The sequence below is a fragment of the Haliotis rufescens genome, unplaced genomic scaffold (assembly GCF_023055435.1).
Source record: "Haliotis rufescens isolate VD_foot unplaced genomic scaffold, xgHalRufe1.0.p SCAF_51, whole genome shotgun sequence".
Taxonomy (NCBI): domain Eukaryota; kingdom Metazoa; phylum Mollusca; class Gastropoda; order Lepetellida; family Haliotidae; genus Haliotis; species Haliotis rufescens.
The window spans coordinates 552,943-575,639 of NW_025964235.1; the positions used below are offsets into that span (position 1 = coordinate 552,943).

The window sequence follows — 22,697 nt, forward strand, 5'->3', positions numbered from 1 at the left end:
CTCCTGTTTTAGTGAGCAACAAATGATTGGAGCATCCTGGAATTGCCAAGGGACATAACCTATACAGTGTGTTGTAGCACCCAGACTACAGATTCTTCATTATTGTTGGAAGTGGCATCCGACCTAACTCTGTCATTCATTTACTACACTTACAAAAGAAAATTGCATGGGAATTTGACTAAAGAAAGAATAAACTACAATTGCAATGTCACATTCAATCTGATGATACATCACTCAGTCTGCATTGTTTTTACGTTTGGACTCACATATTACAACAATAACATAATTACTTGTGCCTCTGTCGACAATCGTTGTCTCCACCCGGATTTCCCTGACCGCTGAGAGGGCGCTACTGTTACTCTGCTTGTGGCTGACCACATCGGTCACACGGTCAATGGCCGTGTGGATCAAGGGGTCCATCTCACCACTCGCCACATTTGTGGACTGAAACAAAAAGCTGAAAGTGAATTCAATTGCCTCCACAGATTTGAGTCCTGCCAAGAATCGGAGTCCTACTGGGTTTGACCTTGACCTACAAAACTACGGGTCCAGAGGACCCTAAATGACTAAATTTAAGGGTCCATACAGGCAATATGAGGGTCCTGTAAAGTAATGAAATCGTGTTGTGTAGTGTACCTTAAGATTTGATAATTACATGATATTGTCAATTCTATACATTTGTGTGTACTGGACGCACATTTCTGCATCGTGTAAAACCCTGCCTACCACACATCAGAGTCATGTTACTGTTCTGTGTCCCATCAAAGATTTGAGTTCTGTTTACGGGGTGGACTGCAGCTTACAAAGCCGGAAGTATTGTTATACTGTGGATCTGAGTTAAGCACTGATATCTTACCAGTGTGACCTCGACTGTGTCCACTTGACCCTCCTTGATCCCGCACATGATGAACAGAGCATCGTGATTGGCTAGTTTCCTCAGCACGGGAAGCTGACGTAGAGTGTTGCAGATTGTCTCCACAGACACACCCTGAAACAGTGGGCACATCCTGATGAATTGAAGGAGTGAGCTATTATTCGAAATTCAACATCTCACCCATACCAAGGCCGTAGTTAACTTTTTTTTTTGACAGGGGGGCAAATATTTGTACAAGTATCACTTGTTCCCAACTTGATTCAAATAAAACTGTTTTCTATAAAAAAAATCTAAGGGGGGCAACTGCCCTCCTTGCCCCCACGGTTGGCTAGGCACTGCATACAGCCAATATAAAGTGGACACTGATTGTGTGATGGATTTTATCCCAATCATAGCGATATTCCAGAAGTCATGGCACACCATGAATTGACTTCACACATTGTAACCATGTGGGCAATCAAACCCAGCCTGTAGGCGCGACGAGTGAATGCATCAGCCACCCATCGCCCCATAAATTGTTGGAAGCACATTCAGGAAAGATATAGGAATACTGGGGCAGAAAGTTACATCCAAATATACATTCTGCATTTTGTTTGTTTGTTTGTTGTTTTACGCCGCACTCAGCAATATTCCAGCTATATGGCGGCGGTCTGTAAATAATCGAGTCTGGACCAGACAATCCAGTGATTAATATCATGAGCATCGATCCACTCAATTGGGATCGATGACATGCATCAACCAAGTCAGCGAGCCTGACCACCCGATCCCGTTAGTCGCCTTTAACAACAAGCATAGTCGCCTTTTACGGCAAGCATGGGTTGCTGAAGACCTATTCTACCCCGGATCTTCACGGGTCCCAGCATTATCTGTAAGGTTGCTGGGGACCTATATTCTTACCCAGAATTCAATCATTCACTCACCATAGGCATTTTTGATTTGTCAAAGACGAGAGTGATCTTGGCACAGTTGTTGCCGAGGTTGGCAGAGTTGGGGGTGCAGGCTGTCTCCAGCCCCTGGGGGACGGGGTCCTTGATGTGGTCCACCTTCTTGCACTGCCCCCAGGGCAGACAGGGCGGGGTGAAGCAGATCTCCTTGGTCTGCACCACGCAGGTCTCGTCGTTCATGCAGTGGACCACAGGCTCCGAGGTGTTGGGGTGAGACAGACAGTTGCGCGGACCACACCAGATCTGGGGACAGAACGCACATAATTTGAAGCTGTTCCAATCCTATATCTTTCTATGGGAAATATTTGATTCTGATTGCTCAGTTAGAGGTTAAGTGTGACTCGCCCTTGTCACCAGCAGATCGCTAGCTTGGTGTCGCTTGGTGAAACCAGGTGACCTCGTTGCTAGCGGATCAAGGTGACCTCGTCACTAGAGGATCCAGGTGACCTCGTCGCTAGCGGATCCAGGTGACCTCATCGCTAGCGGATCCAGGTGACCTCGTCGCTAGCGGATCAAGGTGACCTCGTCGCTAGCGGATCAAGGTGACCTCGTTGCTAGCGGATCAAGGTGACCTCGTCACTAGAGGATCAAGGTGACCTCGTCGCTAGAGGATCCAGGTGACCTCGTCGCTAGAGGATCCAGGTGACCTCATCGCTAGTGGATCCAGTGCTTCTCACCTGTCTACCTGTAGTGTGCATGCCATCTCCTGTATTGGCATGCCTGATCCTGTAGTGTGCATGCCATCTCCTGTAGTGTGCATGCCATCTCCTGTATTGGCATGCCTGATCCTGTATTGGCATGCCTGATCCTGTAGTGTGCATGCCTGATCCTGTAGTGTGCATGCCATCTCCTGTATTGGCATGCCTGATCCTGTATTGGCATGTCTGATCCTGTATTGGCATGTCTGATCCTGTATTGGCATGCCTGATCCTGTATTGGCATGCCATCTCCTGTAGTGTGCATGCCTGATCCTGTAGTGTGCATGCCTGATCCTGTATTGGCATGCCTGATCCTGTATTGGCATGTCTGATCCTGTATTGGCATGCCTGATCCTGTATTGGCATGTCTGATCCTGTATTGGCATGCCTGATCCTGTATTGGCATGCCATCTCCTGTAGTGTGCATGCCTGATCCTGTAGTGTGCATGCCTGATCCTGTATTGGCATGCCTGATCCTGTATTGGCATGCCATCTCCTGTAGTGTGCATGCCATCTCCTGTAGTGTGCATGCCATCTCCTGTAGTGTGCATGCCTGAGCCTGTATTGGCATGCCTGATCCTGTAGTGTGCATGCCATCTCCTGTATTGGCATGTCTGATCCTGTATTGGCATGCCTGATCCTGTATTGGCATGCCATCTCCTGTATTGGCATGTCTGATCCTGTATTGGCATGTCTGATCCTGTATTGGCATGTCTGATCCTGTATTGGCATGTCTGAACCTGTATTGGCATGCCTGATCCTGTAGTGTGCATGCCATCTCCTGTATTGGCATGCCTGATCCTGTATTGGCATGCCATCTCCTGTATTGGCATGTCTGATCCTGTATTGGCATGTCTGATCCTGTATTGGCATGTCTGAACCTGTATTGGCATGCCTGATCCTGTATTGGCATGCCTGATCCTGTATTGGCATGCCTGATCCTGTAGTGTGCATGCCTGATCCTGTATTGGCATGCCTGATCCTGTATTGGCATGCCTGATCCTGTATTGGCATGCCTGATCCTGTATTGGCATGCCTGATCCTGTATTGGCATGCCATCTCCTGTATTGGCATGCCTGATCCTGTATTGGCATGCCTGATCCTGTATTGGCATGCCTGATCCTGTATTGGCATGTCTGAACCTGTATTGGCATGCCTGATCCTGTATTGGCATGCCTGATCCTGTATTGGCATGCCTGATCCTGTATTGGCATGCCATCTCCTGTAGTGTGCATGCCATCTCCTGTATTGGCATGCCTGATAATTGTCATGGATATAGGAACAACACTGGTCGCAGACTTTATCTAAAAGACAGACACAGGAGCTGTGCTGACAGTATGTCAATGTCACATGTCTCACCTTGCTGCAGGTGACCTTGCCATTGTCACAGATACACGAGTTACACTGGTGCTCCCACTGGCTCCCGTCACCGTAAATACGCCGGTCGTGAACACACGAATTGGGGGAAGCAATCTGGCCAATCACTGTACAGAAAAACACCGGGAGTGGATTAATTTGCCTTTTGGCTTTATGAAATTATGCAAGCAGTTAAAACATTATTCATCCATGAAAACTTTCTCCAAAAATGTCAAGACATTTTGCCCTAAAATAATGATCTGAAGAAACAATGATCTGAAGAAACAATGATCTAAAGAAACAATGATCTGAAGAAACAATGATCTGAAGAAACAATGATCTGAAGATGCAATGATCTGAAGAAACAATGATCTGAAGAAACAATGATCTGAAGATACAATGATCTGAAGAAACAATGATCTGAAGAAACAATGATCTGAAGAAACAATGATCTAAAGAAACAATGATCTGAAGAAACAATGACGCCTATTAACAGAAGTATAAACCTATTTGTTGGAATGAAATGCTTGTATGTGCAACAAACGAAAACACATTGTTCAGGAAACGTACCCCATCACATACTTACTTTACCAAGTATGTACAAAAATAATATAGCCCCTGTTTTACTGAAATGTTTGTACACCTGCTTTACATTACATGAAAATAGTAATGAGCCCTTTTTTTGCAAACAAGCGTACGAAGAATACAGTTTGCTATTTGTATTTATTACAAAGATAACAATTGAGTTCCTAAACATCCAAAAAGGATGCAGATCTCAAATAAAAATCCCTCCCCCACCACCCTAAAAATCAAATGGCAGCTCCCTTATAACACTGCATTCGTCACCACTCGCCCCTATCGATGAAAAAAATATGACAAACCAATCAGAATGCGCGTATGATATCAAGTTCTTCGTCAAAGAATCCCTCAGAAATTATTTTTGATTTTACATATGTCTTGCATTTAAAAATATACCCTAGACACAGTTAAATGTGTTCAATCATACTGTATAATTCTGCCTGTCCAGATGTGCTTTTAATTGCATCTGAAATATATATAATATATGGGGAAATATATGTGAACCATTACGCAACAAGTTGACAATTGTTTTAGGTATGCCCGTTTGCGCCAAGACGGAACTCGGTCGCAAAAATGGTCCTGAGAGGGGCACGAGTCGCTATTCTGCTTGTTACGTAACTAGCTGCATGAAAGACATGATGCAGGTGTATAAACCAATGTCCCCTCCCACTTTTCCCCTTGAAAGTGTGCAAGTACCCCCAGGCATACCTGTCTGACACCTGTCTCCGGTCCTCCCAGGGGGGCAGATACAGGTGAACTCTCCTATGCCATCAATACATGTGCTGCCATAAGTGCACGGACTGGAGGCACACTCGTTGATATCTGCAGGAGGCAACATTTACCATTATTTTATTAATCATTATGATAACGTACATACCAATTTAGAACAGAACATCCATATCAAGAATCAAGATGTTGCAACAAAATCAACATAATGAAAATTGAAATTGATGTAATTAGTATACTTTACATTATATTTAGAATCATGAGGATTGTTAGAACAGAGCAAGAGTTAAAGCTGTCAGAGCATGGAGCAGGCCACAATCCATGTTGTTGGGTTACGAGGCCATCGACTGCTCGTACAATCCATTTCATTGAGTTATGAGGCCATCTACCAATACCCATGTTTGTGATCTCTGCAAATGTACACTGCTTACATAGCCTGCCCCGTTGACCTACTGTAGACGGCACTTACTGACACGACAGTCCGGACCGGAGAACCCCCTGGCACAGCGACACACGTACCAGTTAACGTCATCGATGCACGTACCACCATTGTAGCTGAAACAAGTATTACAACTATTAGTAAACACTCTCAGTCCATGCAGTGTGAAGGTTAGAAAACCCTGGCTTTTGAAAACTGTTAAACCCACAATATTTCTATCATTAAGTGTTTTACTTGGGTGTAAGTGTCGCTGTATCATAGGGAATGACAGATAGATGGTCATGTCTCGGGTGTCCAGATGTCTAGCTGATTCTGCTAGACTGCAGTGGAACGACAGGTAGTGACACAAAACAGCCTCTCTTTCAACTGGAACCTATCATATTCACCTTCCACCACTTAAAAGGGCATGCTGGAATCCTCAGAGCCTAGTGGGACGAGGATGATTTTATGACTGCTTCCAGCAGATGATGATTTTGCACTCAGCTTGGATGATATTCTCCTTTTGTTCACTCTGTCTGTGTTTACAAACTCACCATGGAAACGGGTTGCAGTCATTGATGTTTTTCTCACAGGTCTGCCCCTCGTAGCCATCGCGGCAGATGCAGGTGAAGCTGTCGCCACTGTTGACACAGGTGCCGCCGTAGCGGCATGGGGAGGAGTCGCAGCTGTACACCGCCGCTGCAACATCACACATGTACTGTTATGTTATTGCACTGATGTTTTCATATTGGACTTGGCATGGGTCCAAGGCCTCTGATATTGATGCTAGGAGAGGCCAAAACAGGTCTGTTAGGGTCACATGACAGACTGATAATCTATACCATACCCAATGTTAAAAGACATATGATATTGTTTGTCATAAAATACTCCACCAGACGCTACAGAAAATATGACAAATTGAAATATAATAAAGTAGACACAATTTATGGATAACAACTTCTTTATTTACTGTAAAGGTCCCCTTTCGGTATAGATTCTTATACCTTTGTCAAGCAATATAATGTTAATGAACAATTAAAACCACAAAAAAATAGTATGCCAGCATTGATGACTTGGAACAAATTTGTGATGGTCTTCTTCAAACCATTATTGGCCTGTTATCTCCTGCTACCAAACATTTATCATTGGCACATTGATTGGGTGAGACAATAAGTTGTGCAGACATTTGGCACAGGGGAGGTGTTGGGTGGGTAGACATTTGGCACAGGGAAGGTGTTGGGTGGGTAGACATTTGGTACAGGGAAGGTGTTGGGTGGGTAGACATTTGGTACAGGGAAGGTGTTGGGTTGGTAGACATTTGGCACAGGGGAGGTGTTGGGTGGGAAGACATTTGGTACAGGGAAGGTGTTGGGTGGGTAGACATTTGGCACAGGGGAGGTGTTGGGTGGGTAGACATTTGGCACAGGGAAGGTGTTGGGTGGGTAGACATCTGGCACAGGGAAGGTGTTGGGTGGGTAGACATTTGGCACAGGGGAGGTGTTGGGTGGGTAGACATGTGGCACAGGGAAGGTGTTGGGTGGGTAGACATCTGGCACAGGGAAGGTGTTGGGTGGGTAGAGATTTGGCACAGGGGAGGTGTTGGGTGGGTAGACATGTGGTACAGGGAGGGTGGCGTGAGGGGGTAGACATCTGGCACAGGGAAGGTGGCGTGAGGGGGTAGACATCTGGTACAGGGAAGGTGGCGTGAGGGGGTAGACATCTGGCACAGGGAAGGTGGCGTGAGGGGGTAGACATCTGGCACAGGGAAGGTGGCGTGAGGGGGTAGACATCTGGCACAGGGAAGGTGGCGTGAGGGGGTATAGACATCTGGCACAGGGAAGGTGGCGTGAGGGGGTATAGACATCTGGTACAGGGAAGGTGGCGTGAGGGGGTAGACATCTGGTACAGGGAAGGTGGCGTGAGGGGGTAGACATCTGGCACAGGGAAGGTGGCGTGAGGGGGTATAGACATCTGGAACAGGGAGGGTGGCGTGAGGGGGTAGACATCTGGTACAGGGAAGGTGGCGTGAGGGGGTATAGACATCTGGTACAGGGAAGGTGGCGTGAGGGGGTATAGACATCTGGTACAGGGAAGGTGGCGTGAGGGGGTAGACATCTGGTACAGGGAAGGTGGCGTGAGGGGGTAGACATCTGGTACAGGGAAGGTGGCGTGAGGGGGTAGACATCTGGTACAGGGAAGGTGGCGTGAGGGGGTAGACATCTGGTACAGGGAAGGTGGCGTGAGGGGGTAGACATCTGGCACAGGGAGGGTGGCGTGAGGGGGTATAGACATCTGGCACAGGGAAGGTGGCGTGAGGGGGTATAGACATCTGGCACAGGGAGGGTGGCGTGAGGGAGGGAGGGTGGCGTGAGGGGGTATAGACATCTGGCACAGGGAGGGTGGCGTGAGGGAGGGAGGGTGGCGTGAGGGGGTACAGACAGCCATACAGGGAGGGTGGCGTGAGGGGGTATAGACAGCCATACAGGGAGGGTGGCGTGAGGGAGGGAAGGTGGCGTGAGGGGGTATAGACATCTGGTACAGGGAAGGTGGCGTGAGGGAGGGAAGGTGGCGTGAGGGGGTAGACATCTGGCACAGGGAAGGTGGCGTGAGGGGGTAGACATCTGGCACAGGGAAGGTGGCGTGAGGGGGTATAGACATCTGGTACAGGGAAGGTGGCGTGAGGGGGTATAGACATCTGGTACAGGGAAGGTGGCGTGAGGGGGTATAGACATCTGGTACAGGGAAGGTGGCGTGAGGGGGTATAGACAGCCATACATACGCCTCTGACAGGTGTTCCCCACCCAGCCATCCTGGCAGTCACAGGCGAAGGTGTTGCCCACGTCCGCGCAGCTGCCTCCGTTGGAGCAGGTGGTGTCGTCACAGTGGCTGTCAGCTGGAAGAACACATGTCTCAATGTACATCGGGATAACTAGATGCCCTTGTATGTCAAGCCAATCCGTTTGTGATTGGGGTTTGCAAAGCTTAGGAAGACTCCAGCACTTTTCCAGCTTGTGGGAGGAGAGCCTAGAGTGACGAGGGGCTGAACATTCCTGGGAACTATAGGACAAGTATGTGTGAGTTTCAACACCACAGTTAACATTATCTACAGGAAAAACTTCCTGTTATATGAAGAAATGCTGTTGTTGGTGTTTTAGTCGATAAGCAATGTCATAAAATGAAACTGTTTATAGGAAAGGAAAAGAAATTCCTTGAAGCTCTCATAAAATCACCATAATTCTGTCAGACAGTGAATCAAATTTGAAGATGCAAGTCTTGAGTCAGATATACTATACCAGCATTCTCAGAGAAGCTTTACATTTGGAGGGAAAAGATAAAACCCAGTTCCTTTTCACAACACTTGACAGTCCGTGATTATACCAAGCATTATCCACGTCTCATCTCCTTACAAGACGAACAGTTATAAATACTTTCATTAAGAACTCTAACATAACAGAAAAGTATTTTGTTTGTTGTTTGAGTGAGTGAGTATGGTTTTACGCCGTTTTTAGCAATATTCCAGTAATATCACGGCAGGGGACACCAGAAATGGGCTTCACACATTGTACCCATGTCGGGAATCGAACCCGGGTCTTCGGCGTGACGAGCGAACGCTTTAACCACTAGGCTACCCGAATGCCCCGTTTGTTGTTTAAGGCCTGTAAATAAACAAGTCTGGATAATTGATAATCAGACAATCCAGTGATAATGTGAGCAAAGATTCCTGCTGTTGGGGTACGATAACACATAATCAGCTAAATCACCAACCAGCTGATCCATATGTCACATCCTACGACCAGCATAGGTTGCTATGGACATTTTTCAACCCGAAATCCCTGCAGGGTGTCCTGAAGCGACAGACTCGCTTATGGAAGAAGAGGTAGTTAGAATGTAAGTGACTTACTGAGAGTGCAGGTCTTGCCCTTCCAGCCATTGATACACTGGCACACAAACTGGCCGAAGTCATCCACACACGAGCCACCATTACGGCAAGGGTTGGTCTCACAGTCATTGCGGTCTGTGGAGGCAAGGCATGGCTGTATCAAACTGTGAGGGGGAGGAGGGAGAAAGGAGGAGGAGGGAGAAAGGAGGAGGAGGGAGAAAGGAGGAGGAGGGAGATAGGAGGAGGATGGGAAGGGGATGGAGTAGAGAAATCACCCAATCCCCATTCCACTACCACCCAATCCCCACGTTATTGTACCAATCCCCATTTCACTACCACCCAATCCCCATTCCACTACCACCCAATCCCCACGTTATTGTACCAATCCCCATTTCACTACCACCCAATCCCCATTCCACTACCACCCAATCCCCACGTTATTGTACCAATCCCCATTTCACTACCACCCAATCCCCATTCCACTACCACCCAATCCCCACGTTATTGTACCAATCCCCATTTCACTACCACCCAATCCCCATTCCACTACCACCCAATCCCCACGTTATTGTACCAATCCCCATTTCACTACCACCCAATCCCCATTCCACTACCACCCAATGCCCATGTTATTGTACCAATCCCCATTCCACTACCACCCAATCCCCATTCCACTACCACCCAATGCCCATGTTATTGTACCAATCCCCATTCCACTACCACCCAATCCCCATTCCACTACCACCCAATCCCCATTCCACTACCACCCAATGCCCATGTTATTGTACCAATCCCCATTCCACTACCACCCAATGCCCATGTTATTGTACCAATCCCCATTTCACTACCACCCAATCCCCATTTCACTACCACCCAATCCCCATTCCACTACCACCCAATGCCCATGTTATTGTACCAATCCCCATTCCACTACCACCCAATCCCCATTCCACTACCACCCAATGCCCATGTTATTGTACCAATCCCCATTCCACTACCACCCAATCCCCATTCCACTACCACCCAATCCCCATTCCACTACCACCCAATGCCCATGTTATTGTACCAATCCCCATTCCACTACCACCCAATGCCCATGTTATTGTACCAATCCCCATTCCACTACCACCCAATCCCCATTTCACTACCACCCAATCCCCATTCCACTACCACCCAATGCCCATGTTATTGTACCAATCCCCATTCCACTACCACCCAATGCCCATGTTATTGTACCAATCCCCATTTCACTACCACCCAATCCCCATTTCACTACCACCCAATCCCCATTTCACTACCACCCAATCCCATTTCACTACCACCCAATCCCCATTTCACTACCACCCAATCCCATTTCATTACCACCCAATCCCCATTTCACTACCACCCAATCCCCATGTTATTGTACCAATCCCCATTTCACTACCACCCAATCCCCATGTTATTGTACCAATCCCCATTCCACTACCACCCAATCCCCATGTTATTGTACCAATCCCCATTTCACTACCACCCAATCCCCATTTCACTACCACCCAATCCCCATTTCACTACCACCCAATCCCATTTCACTACCACCCAATCCATTTCATTACCCCACAATCCCATTTCATTACCCCCCAATCCCCATGTCATAACTGCCAAATTCCAATTTTTAATCATCCAATCCCCAGTTGAAGCGTGCATGCCCACTTACTGATATTGCAGAGCGCCCCTTCCCAGCCGTCCATGCAGATGCACTGGTAGGAGTTGACGCCGTCGATGCACGTCCCATTGTTCTGACAAGGGTTGCTGGCACAGTCGTCTATGTCTGAAAAATTGAATCACATCTGTCAAGACACAACATGACACAAGATGACACAACATGACACAAGACACCACATGACACAACAAGACACAACAAGACACAAGATGACAATATCAACTGGTTTGCATCATAACACATGAAGTTACTTCCATAAATTCTAAGCAAATTAAGTTTGCTGCACATCTTCACCAGAACAAAATATGTAGTAACCAACTTATAGATGGTTCAGATGGATTGTTGATAGGAAAATGTCTGATATTTATGTTATTTGAAATCATTATCAATATGTGACTGAATAAAACTAGAATGTATCAGTTTGCAGACAATCATCACAACATTTAGCAAAATAGAATAGGACAAAATGAATTCAAACAACGACAGACTTACTCTCGTGACAGTAGGTTCCTGTGTACCCCGTCTCACACGCACACGAGAAGCGGCCGCTGGGTTGGCTGATGCAGATGCCGTGGTGGCCGCAGACGCTGGACGAGATGAGGCGGAACCCGCCCACGGACTCGTTCGACGGGATGGAAATGGTGCAACTGTCAATCACTGGAGGAGACAAGGCAACAACTGTAGAAACGCAGTCCTTTGACCAAATTGTTGAGATTTTGTCTTGTGTATAAACCTGGCATTTGTTTCAAGCTGAAGTTTGTTGGGAATGGAAAGGAGTAATATGTCCAGATAAATGTAATTGCTTGTTTTCAAGGATTTGTAAATGTAATCTACCTGGAGTGAGTGAGTAAGTGAGTGAGTATGGTTTTACGCGCGCTTTTAGCAATATTCCAGCAATATCACAGTGGGGTACACCAGAAATGGGCTTCACACATTGTACCCATGTCGGGAATCAAACCCGGGTCTTCGGCGTGACTATCAAACGCTTTAACCACTAGGCTACCCGTTCGCCCCTAATCTACCTGGAAGGACAACAGGGACAAACAATAACTCTTTTAGGGACTGGTCCTTTATTGTGGGTGTCAGAGGGAATCAGGGGAGGGTCATCCCAAAACGTGACAAACATTAGTGGATCGGCACATTGGTGCATCAAACAAACCCTGTATTAAATTATCGGCCCCTCAGCTGGAGCCGAGTCAGCTGAAGGAGAAGTAAATGTGGAGATAGAAGGTAACAGAACATGATTGACTGATGGAACTCGGAGAGAACAGTGACCTTCACACGACTGTTCTGCACATGTAGATCGCATCTGGGAGCAGTCCTTGCCGTCAAACCCGTCACGACAGTGGCAGTAGAAGTCGCCCTGGATGTTGAAGCAGCTGGACCCGTGCTTGCAGGGGTTGGGGTTGCAGGGGTCCATATCAATCTGCAGGCGCAATACAACATCATATATAGTCATCCAATACACTTCAGGCTCACAGATCTTGTCAGCTTAGAATTAGAATTAGTATGCATCCCACGCCCTGTATGCATCCCACAACCCGTATGCATCCCCACGCCCTGTATGCATCCCACAACCCGTATGCATCCCCACGCCCTGTATGCATCCCACGCCCCGTATGCATCCCACGCCCCGTATGCATCCCACAACCCGTATGCATCCCACGCTCCGTATGCATCCCACGCCCCGTATGCATCCCACGCCCTGTATGCATCCCACAACCCGTATGCATCCCCACGCCCTGTATGCATCCCCATGCCCTGTATGCATCCCACGACCCGTATGCATCCCACGACCCGTATGCATCCCACGACCCGTATGCATCCCCACGCCCTGTATGCATCCCACGACCCGTATGCATCCCACAACCAGTATGCATCCCACGACCCGTATGCATCCCACGACCTGTATGCATTCCACGAACCCTTACCTCACAGTTGACCCCAGTGTAGCCATCATGGCAGTCGCAGGAGTAGGCAGCCAGCTGGTTGCGGCACGTGGCTCCATTCCGACACGGGTTACTTGCACACTCGTTGATCTCGATCTGACACCGAGCCCCAGTGTATCCTGGGATACACGCACAGTAGTGACCATTCACCAAGTCCTGAAACACACAGAAGGACTTTGTTCGTCTGTTTGTTGTTTCATGCCGCACTCCATCTATATGACGGCAGTCTGTAAATAATCAAGTCTGGCCCAAACAATCCAGTGATTAATATCATGAGCATCGTTCCACGCAATTGGGATTGATGACATGCATCAACCAAGTCAGCGAGCCTGACCACCCGATCTCATTAGTCGCCACACAGAAGGAATCCAAAAGAATGAATCCAAGGGACCTGAGGAGTACATCCTCTATAAAACATCTGGACAGTTTAAGGTAATCTGACTAGCCACTTGGCAGGAAGGGGGGGGAAGGGCGATTTTATGCTGGAAAAAAATTATACATTGTCTGCCACAAAAACTAATTTGTCGCAAGATGTTTTACAAAAAATAATAATTAAGGGTCAAAGTTTTAATTACAATAATATCTGGTTTTGCAACTTTAGCGGGAAAAGTATCTAGTCTACATACCAAATCGTGTGCTTCCCCTAGAATATCAAATGGTCGGTCCTAACCTGATGACGTTTGTGTTAAGCATTGCCGTAAGTCACCTCTGCGCTGGAAGTGTCATAGGGTAGACCTACAGTGGAGATATAGTGATCCTATATAAGATAAACAATGTTTTAATCATATGCGCAACACACTGTTGTACCAGAAGTGTGGGTTGAAAGAGAAGGGAGATAACTCTTGGGGGTTTGAGAATCCTTGCTATGGTTCTGTCCGACACTGACCAGGTTTGTGATCACTCACCACACACGATGCACCATTAAGACACTTGACAGCAGCACAGTCATCCACATCTGTGGAGCAGAGCAAGACAACGTCATTAATATCATAATATCAGGAATAAGTTTTTAAATTTATAGTTATTTCAGGTTTAAACAAAAAATATCATTGAATGCTATCAGACAAAATTACACACACTGCCTCTATCATATCATGTCATTTGTTTTTACTGATAATTAGCTGTCTTAAATATGTTTACCATATTCGATGTAATAAGCGCCCCGCTCTAATAAGCACCCATGCCAATATAAGCTAATATATTCACTAGTGAACAATCTCAATTAGCAACCTTCCAATTGATCAATGTACACAAGATTTATTTATTCGTGTATAATACGCACTCATGTGTTATATGCACCCCTAATTATGGGCAATTAAATCCTGGAAAAATATATTCATAGTACATAAACATTTCAGGCTGTCAGCATAAAGCACGAAATTTTACGATCTTTCAACTCTGTTTTTTCCCCACCAAAATATTATTCAAATAAGAGCCCCCTATTTCTAATTTTGAGAGAGCCCTGGGCACTTATTATGTCGATTACGGTAAATGACAATATGAATAAGCATGAAATTAAATAAACATTTATGATAAATCTTTGAATATATTACATTATATGCAGCATTTTTGTCATATGTAATGTCTTGTAAATTTCAATCAATAAACCATTACTTTTTGATAAATTTAAAATGAAAATTAAAAAAATATGCTTTTATTCAATCTTTTTTCATTGATTGTATTGTGTTTATCAAACATTCACACAAATGCCACTTCAAAAGTATTTAGCATTCATCCAAATTGTAACAAAGTAAATTTATATATTGTCACAAATTCCTGGGAATCTCCAGGAACTCACTTTGATCACATCTCTTCCCTGTCCAACCAGGCTGACAGTCACATGTGTAGCCTCCAACCAGGTTGTGACATGCGTACGCGTTGACACACGGACTGCCACTGCACTCGTCCGCATCCAGCTGACAGTGGGGCCCCTGCCACCCCTCGGGGCACTCGCAGTCGTAGCTGTTGTCTTGGTCAACACAGGTACCATTGTGGAGACATGGATTGGATGCACACTCGTTAACATCTGCACATACACAGCAAGCATAATTACTTTCTTTGAATAGATAATGAATAATTAATGACATGAGAAATAATTTGACTTGATAAAGTCCTGGGGATAGTGATGGAGAAAAGGTTAAACTAACATCTTGGTTCCTGGAATAAATAAACGTACAGGTGACTCAAGAGGCCTCAGGGTTGAATATTCATGCTCATTGTAAACCTCATTCATTATATTTCTCTCCATGGTAATAAAAAACAAGTCATCAGGAGATGACATATCCCCTCGGTCTGGTGCAATTAAGAAAGAGAGTTTGGCTACTTATACCCCACTTTTGATTCATTTCCATTGGATACGTCAGTTCAGTGAAGTAAAAATAATTTTTTAATATCCCCCAAAAAGCCAAGAGTTGATCACTGATCTGTATAGCAAGTTTCATCAAGAAAGATTCAACATTTTTGGAGTTCTGCGCAGGAAATGAGCACTTCCCTCATTTTGCAGTAAAATCCAACTTTTCGTCATGGAAACATAAAATAAAAATAAAAATCCCAAAACATTAAAAGACACCAGTTCATCACTAGACTGATCTGTGTAGCAAGTTTCAAAAAGAAATTTTCAACGTTTGTGGAGTTCTGCTCCAGAAATGGAAAAAGGACGGCTGACAGATGGACAGACGGAAAGACGAACAGGCTGTGGGGTGGGGAGAGAGAACTAATAATGTTTTGGGGAAAGGGACTAAATTCGATTGAAAACTGCATCAGATATAATTTGCCACTTACATTTTACTTCAACCTGAATCCTTGACAAATTGCAGATCAATTGCACAAGATATATTTATATCTTTTTCTGTCACTAAAGATTTACTCATTTTTAAAGATTTTCAATAGTTTATATTTAATTAATTTTTTACTTTTCTGTACTAATTTCGGACAACAGATCATCCAAAATGGAAAAAATGTGAAATACAATTAATTAATTAATCTGAACAACAGTATTCCCCAAAAAATAAATGAAAGAAAATACTTCAAAGATACGCAATTAGGCAAGGGAAATAAATGTAACCCCTTGAAAACAATTTTTCTTTCACTTCATTTTTTTTTCTTTCTACGGAAAAGGATGCATCTGTTTTGCTAGTGAAACTAGCAATAGTAAAGGGAAATAATACATCCATAAATTAATCAAGTTTCAACAGGTTTTTGGTTAGTAATGCAGTGGATGACTCTCATTACTTCAGCTTATCTAGCTGCTGCAGGACCAAGTAACACCCTCATTATCTCTCCCTGTTTCTGGACACCAGGGAATAACTACAGAATATATCCCCACTTTAGAAGACCAGGGAATAACTACAGAATATATCCCCACTTTAGAAGACCAGGGAATAACTACTTGATATACTTACTGATGTCACACTTGGTACCGGTCCAGCCGGGAGGGCAGTTGCAGACAAAGCCGGTGTGTATCTCCACACACTTGCCCCCATTCACACATGGTGACGATGTACATGCATGGTCAGCTGGTGGGGAATAAATAGACATAAACACACATGGCACTGTTGATAAAGAGGGAAAAATTGCATGAATTAGTCTGCCCCTGACCTATAGCATTCGAGTGACCATGATATAACTATTTCACTAAAACCTGAACACTGACCTTGACTTAATTTGACCTAAACATTTCCCAAGCTGGCCCCATCCTAAAGAAGGTATATACATAATTTAATGATAAATGCACTAATACTTTGGATTACTGTAACCACAAATGTCTTTTCTATCTGCAGATTTTTGCATCTCATGGCCTTGACCTTTGACCTTCCCATAAAACATGACAAAAGAATTCCAAAAGTTCAGGTGGAATAAGTCCATTGTAGAATAACTAACATCAATAATCCTTGCAGAACATCCAAAGGAAAGAGTGATACAAATACATTTACAGACAGTTTATTAGTACATGTACATTACAAATTACCTCAAAGGTGACCTTGACCTTTGACATAAGTGCAGTTGACATGGCACATGTATGTATTCAAATCTAAACTTTCATGCCTATAGAGGTCAACATGCCTAGAAACTGACAATAATAAAACCCTGTTTTACAAAAACCTGAAATTACAGAGGACGTTTAGCAAGTTTAATGTGAAAGGTATCCAACAAACTTTACTTCGATCTCATGACCTTGACCTTTGACATTGACATGTACCAAAAGAATATGTATTGTCAGTAATCTTTGAATTATAGACATTAGAAAAATCACCAAAGGCGGTTGGGCCAATCCAACCAAACCTTTGGCAGACAGGAGCTTACAATCAGAGTTGCGCCTACCTATTTCACAGTTCCTTCCCGAGAAGCCTTTGGGACAAGTACATGCATACTCATCGGGGTTGATGTTACGACACAGACCGCCGTTGCGACAAGGATGATGGCGGCCACAGAAGTTGAGATCTGAAAATGGAATCAAGATATTCAAACTTATCCTCATTTAAAGGAAACTTGGAGAAGCTCGTCTTAACATTATGCTTGGTCTCTTTTTGTAATTATTTCGTTTAGGGATATTTTTTCCTAAACCGTGGGCTCAGTAGTAGGAATAGTAATACCTAAATCGTATTGTCACACTGGGAAATAAAATAGATTAATTTGTAAAAAGCTGTTTCAGGGGAAAAAGTAAAATCGTTACCTTCCCTCCCAGACCAAATAAACTGGGTCCAAAATAATTCCTCTATTGCCAACAGAATACAAGGACGATTCCATGTTTTGTATAAAATGAGTAAAAAAATATTTCCTTTATTGCCAACCAGAAAAGAAAAAAAATCCTTTTAATTAAAGAGAACCCCAGAGGAGATTCCCATCATTGTCAACAGAACTCAGAAACAGAATATCTCACTAGTGTCCCCACCAAACTTTAGTTGAGGGTGTCTGATTCTAAATATGGCCTAACCCAGAGACGAAAGGAGAGACGCTGGTGCTGCAGCTCACACTCTTGCAAGATACAGCCATCCATATAAATGAGCACTGCCGTGACCAGTGAGATATATCATTTATGCAATGGTTCCACTATAAACAGTCCTGCACGTGCTGGCTCTTGTGTGATGCACCCCCGGTAGTAGTATGCCGTTTGCTCATGCTGACATGACTTTAACCCGACAACAATTAACAGCCTCGTTCCCGTCTGAAGTCACATCAAATATTTACCGACTTTGAATTAAATTGTAAATATTTCAAACCCTCCATCAGTCACAGACCCCATAAATCAAAGACAAATCAGTTGGATTTGTTTGAGAAATAAACAGGGCATGAAATTTGGCCATGAATAAAAAATTACAGAAGTTCTTCCCAAGCAAAGACTTAACACGTGACATAAAGTAACGGCGACACGAACAGAGAAATGGTAGGGATTGATATGTTCTTGGGGGTCACATCATGCGCAATTTCCCATTGGTTTTTGTCCTGTGCTTTGAATGTGCCGAACGTGTATGTGCGCGCGTGCGAGTGTGTTTGTTTTTGTTTGCTTGCTTTGTGTCTTGTATGTGCCGTGTGTGTTTTTGGGTTGTGTCTGCGTTTGGTCGGAGCCTCGTTTCTACAATAATGCCACTAATGACGCAAGTGTGCCACACCCACCTTTGTCACATAGAATGCCTCCCCAGTTGAGATGACAGACACATTGCCACGGAGAGCCATTACAAGAGCCGTGCCTACACCCCGGGTACGGGATACACTGATCACAGAGGTCGCCCTGCCACCCGTAGGCGCACCTGTAAAACAACGCGCATGTGTCACACATCAACGATGAATAACTCCTAAACCGTTACCCAACAGAACATTGTTCAAATCAGTAATTAAAAACATGAATAAATACATATGAGCGAGTGTTGCACAATAAAAAGGTATGCACAGGTTTCGTGTCTGGATATTGCTTACGATTCTTGAAAAATATAAGTAAGTGTTGGTTTGTTGTTTAACGCCGCACTCAGCAATATTCCAGCTATATGACGGCCGTCTGTTAATAATTGAGTCTGGACCTGATTCTCCAGTGACTGACATCATGAGCATCGATCCACGCATTTGGGATCCGATGACATGCATCAACCAAGTCAGCGAGTCTGACCACCCGATTCCATAGGTCGCCTCTTACGACACGCATAGTCAGTCGCCTTTAACGGCGAGAGAGTGAGCGCTGCTCTCCACCAAACAACCTATACTGGGCCCCGTTCCACGAAGCGATGTTAGCACTATGACTATCGTAAGTTCCCGATGACATGCACAGTTACTTTTCAGTCACTGGTTTGGCTGGTACAGGCTCGGCTGCTTACAGACCGCGGTCACATAACTGGAATATTAACGACTGCGGCGTTCAACAACTACCACTCATTCCATCGAGGTGCCCAATGCGGACATCCAATAAGAATATTTCGAACAAAACAAGTAGAATATGTAACGCGTTTGTCCTGTATCAAGTGAGTGAGTGAGAAAGTGTGGTTTTACGCCGCTTTTAGCAATATTCCAGCAATATCACGGCGGGGGACACCAGAAATGGGCATCACACATTGTACCGATGTCGGGATGACGAGCTAACGCTTTAACCACAAGGCTACCCGGCCGCCCCGTCCCGTATCAAGACGTAACTTGGTTGTGTCTGAAATCAGAGACCATAAAATAGATATATTCTACTTTATGGTGTCTGCTGATATGTATTGTTAATACAACGGAAGAGTTCAAAAAGCGGGAGTATGAAGAACATATTTGGCACATGAACGCTTCCAAAATATAACCTCCATTTTTGCAGCCAACACGTCTGAAATTTAACACTAAATCGACTAGCTCCGTGACATCGGTTAATGGTAAATGTTTCATATGTTAGTTTCAGAGAACTTTAAGAATGGACTCATTCTTTCGTTTGTTTATCGCTGCACTCAGCGAAATTCCACCTGTATGACGGCGGCCTGTAAATACTCCAATCGGGACCAGACAATTCAGTGACTGACATCACGACAATCGACTTCCACAATGGGAAATACGATGACAGGCACAAGTCAGCGAGCCTGACCACCTGATCCCGTTAGCCGCCTCTTACAAGCACAAGTCAGCGAGCCTGACCACCTGATCTCGTTAGCCGCCTCTTACAAGCACAAGTCAGCGAGCCTGACCACCTGATCCCGTTAGCCGCCTCTTACAAGCACAAGTCAGCGAGCCTGACCACCTGATCTCGTTAGCCGCCTCTTACAAGCACAAGTCAGCGAGCCTGACCACCTGATCCCGTAAGCCGCCTCTTACAAGCACAACTCAGCGAGCCTGACCACCTGGTCCCGTTAGCCGCCTCTTACAAGCACAACTCAGCGAGCCTGACCACCTGGTCCCGTTAGCCGCCTCTTACAAGCACAACTCAGCGACCCTGACCACCTGGTCCCGTTAGCCGCCTCTTACAAGCACAAGTCAGCGAGCCTGACCACCTGGTCCCGTTAGCCTCCTCTTACAAGCACAAGTCAGCGAGCCTGACCACCTGATCCCGTTAGCCGCCTCTTACAAGCACAACTCAGCGAGCCTGACCACCTGGTCCCGTTAGCCACCTCTTACAAGCACAAGTCAGCGAGCCTGACCACCTGGTCCCGTTAGCCGCCTCTTACAAGCACAACTCAGCGACCCTGACCACCTGGTCCCGTTAGCCGCCTCTTACAAGCACAAGTCAGCGAGTCTGACCACCTGATCCCGTTAGCCGCCTCTTACAAGCACAACTCAGCGAGCCTGACCACCTGGTCCCGTTAGCCGCCTCTTACAAGCACAAGTCAGCGAGCCTGACCACCTGATCCCGTTAGCCGCCTCTTACAAGCACAACTCAGCGAGCCTGACCACCTGGTCCCGTTAGCCGCCTCTTACAAGCACAAGTCAGCGAGCCTGACCACCTGGTCCCGTTAGCCGCCTCTTACAAGCATAGTCACCTTTTACGACAAGCATGGGTTGCTGAAGACCGATTCTAACCCGGATCTTCACGGGAGGAGACAAGCATGGGTTGCTGAAGACCAATTCTACCCCGGATCTTCACGGGAATTCATTATCTTTGTCTGAACCTGAAAGTGGGTGACTGTGCAACATTTAACGGGGGTACTGTTTGCACCAAAGTCCGGTATCGAAAAACCTTCGATTCATACAGTTGACGAACACTCTATCGGTCAGGTCGCACATTGTAACAAGCAATGTTTAAAACAAGTCGACACTATGCTGCCTCAGACTCGCACAGCTCACGCCCGGTAGTGACAAGTTTAACCTGGGATCTCATTTACTGGGGAACAGTTTGAACTTGACCAGATTTAGTCTATCTCCCACACCCTAGAGAATACATTAAAAAAGAAGCCCAACTCAAGTCTAGAATGATTTGGCAAGTCTAGATTGCCTCAGCTCTGGAAAATTAAGGATTGTTCCGGGCTCCATTTGGATTTTATTATTTTTACATTGTAGATATATATTTAAAAAAAGACAACTTTAAATAAGATAACTTGATTTCTGTGGAGAAATGTCAGTCTAGTTCCGTTCTAGAGTAATCCACTATATATATAGCGATGTGCATGCACGTGTGTGTGTGTGTACAATGTTTAACGTCTTGTGGTATAACACAGCCGGGGATCGAAATACCGACCTTCCGCTCTACGGACAGACGCACTATCCACCAGACCACGAAGGCGGACACTTGTATATGGGGTGAGGGTGAAATGGGGTTTAACATCGCGTCCAAGATTGTTGCGCGCGTGTGGCTGCTTGTACAAGTCCGGACTGATGGTAGCCCTCTGAGATACCATGCCGCAGTTTAACATGGATACCCCAATCAGACACAGTATACTGACTCCGAGCCGACCAGTCCTTGTTTTAGCCCCTTAATGCCGAACGCCAGACAGGGTTACAACAGGTACCATATTTTAATGTCTTTTGGTATGACGCGGCCGGGGATCGAACCCCGGACCTGCCGTTTCCGGACAGACGCCCTATCCACTTGATCACGAAGGCGGTCACTTGTACAACGAAGCAATAACCTGGTATGATGTGGTTCAGGAAGTGTGGGGTCCTCATGGTAGACTCACCAAAGGATCAAAGACTCAGTGACAAGTGTTTGACGAGGCCGAGATAGAATTTCGATAATTACATGTATAGAGTATTTTTCTATTCACTTCGTTTCGACAATGAGGGGGCTTGAATTTTCTATATTCAAAACTACACCCAAGTGGCAACCGTTACACCGCATTGTGATAAGCTACAGAATGCGGCGCGCTTCAATTGTCTGTGTGTTTATTAGAGTACAAAATATGGCCCAGCCCAGAAGAGTGACTGAAGCACCTAATCCTCCAGGTCATCGGTATACAATAGGAACATCCTTCCCGGTCCACCCGATCTCGGTTCTCACGGGAAAGTCCGAGTCGTCGGTAGGCACACGCACCGTGCACACAACACCAGCGTTCCACCACGCTTGTCAGAACCCAGTGGTGACAGCAGAACTTTGCGTGAAGTACGTGATCACATTAGCTGTATTCATAAGTAATATAATATTTGATAGCACTATTCAAGTCTGAAGTGACAGATTGCCAAGAGGAAT

At 45.5% G+C, this 22,697-nt stretch overlaps 1 protein-coding gene across 1 annotated transcript in view; it reads right to left on the reverse strand.

The window, feature by feature from the left end:
* The window catches only part of LOC124140668 (protein jagged-1-like), a 91,421-nt gene that overhangs the window by 5,599 nt on the left and 63,125 nt on the right, over positions 1–22,697 (reverse strand). Inside the window, exons 5-22 of the mRNA XM_046508352.2 lie at positions 18,740–18,873; positions 17,447–17,566; positions 16,528–16,641; positions 14,925–15,152; positions 14,032–14,081; positions 13,109–13,282; positions 12,453–12,603; positions 11,670–11,834; positions 11,172–11,285; positions 9,497–9,610; positions 8,375–8,488; positions 6,150–6,294; positions 5,647–5,732; positions 5,160–5,273; positions 3,876–4,000; positions 1,795–2,061; positions 857–988; positions 291–444 (exon numbers count right to left, since the gene is read on the reverse strand). Coding sequence (XP_046364308.1) covers positions 291–444; positions 857–988; positions 1,795–2,061; positions 3,876–4,000; positions 5,160–5,273; positions 5,647–5,732; positions 6,150–6,294; positions 8,375–8,488; positions 9,497–9,610; positions 11,172–11,285; positions 11,670–11,834; positions 12,453–12,603; positions 13,109–13,282; positions 14,032–14,081; positions 14,925–15,152; positions 16,528–16,641; positions 17,447–17,566; positions 18,740–18,873 — 2,501 coding nt within the window. The remainder of the gene's footprint in view (positions 1–290; positions 445–856; positions 989–1,794; positions 2,062–3,875; positions 4,001–5,159; positions 5,274–5,646; positions 5,733–6,149; positions 6,295–8,374; positions 8,489–9,496; positions 9,611–11,171; positions 11,286–11,669; positions 11,835–12,452; positions 12,604–13,108; positions 13,283–14,031; positions 14,082–14,924; positions 15,153–16,527; positions 16,642–17,446; positions 17,567–18,739; positions 18,874–22,697) is intronic.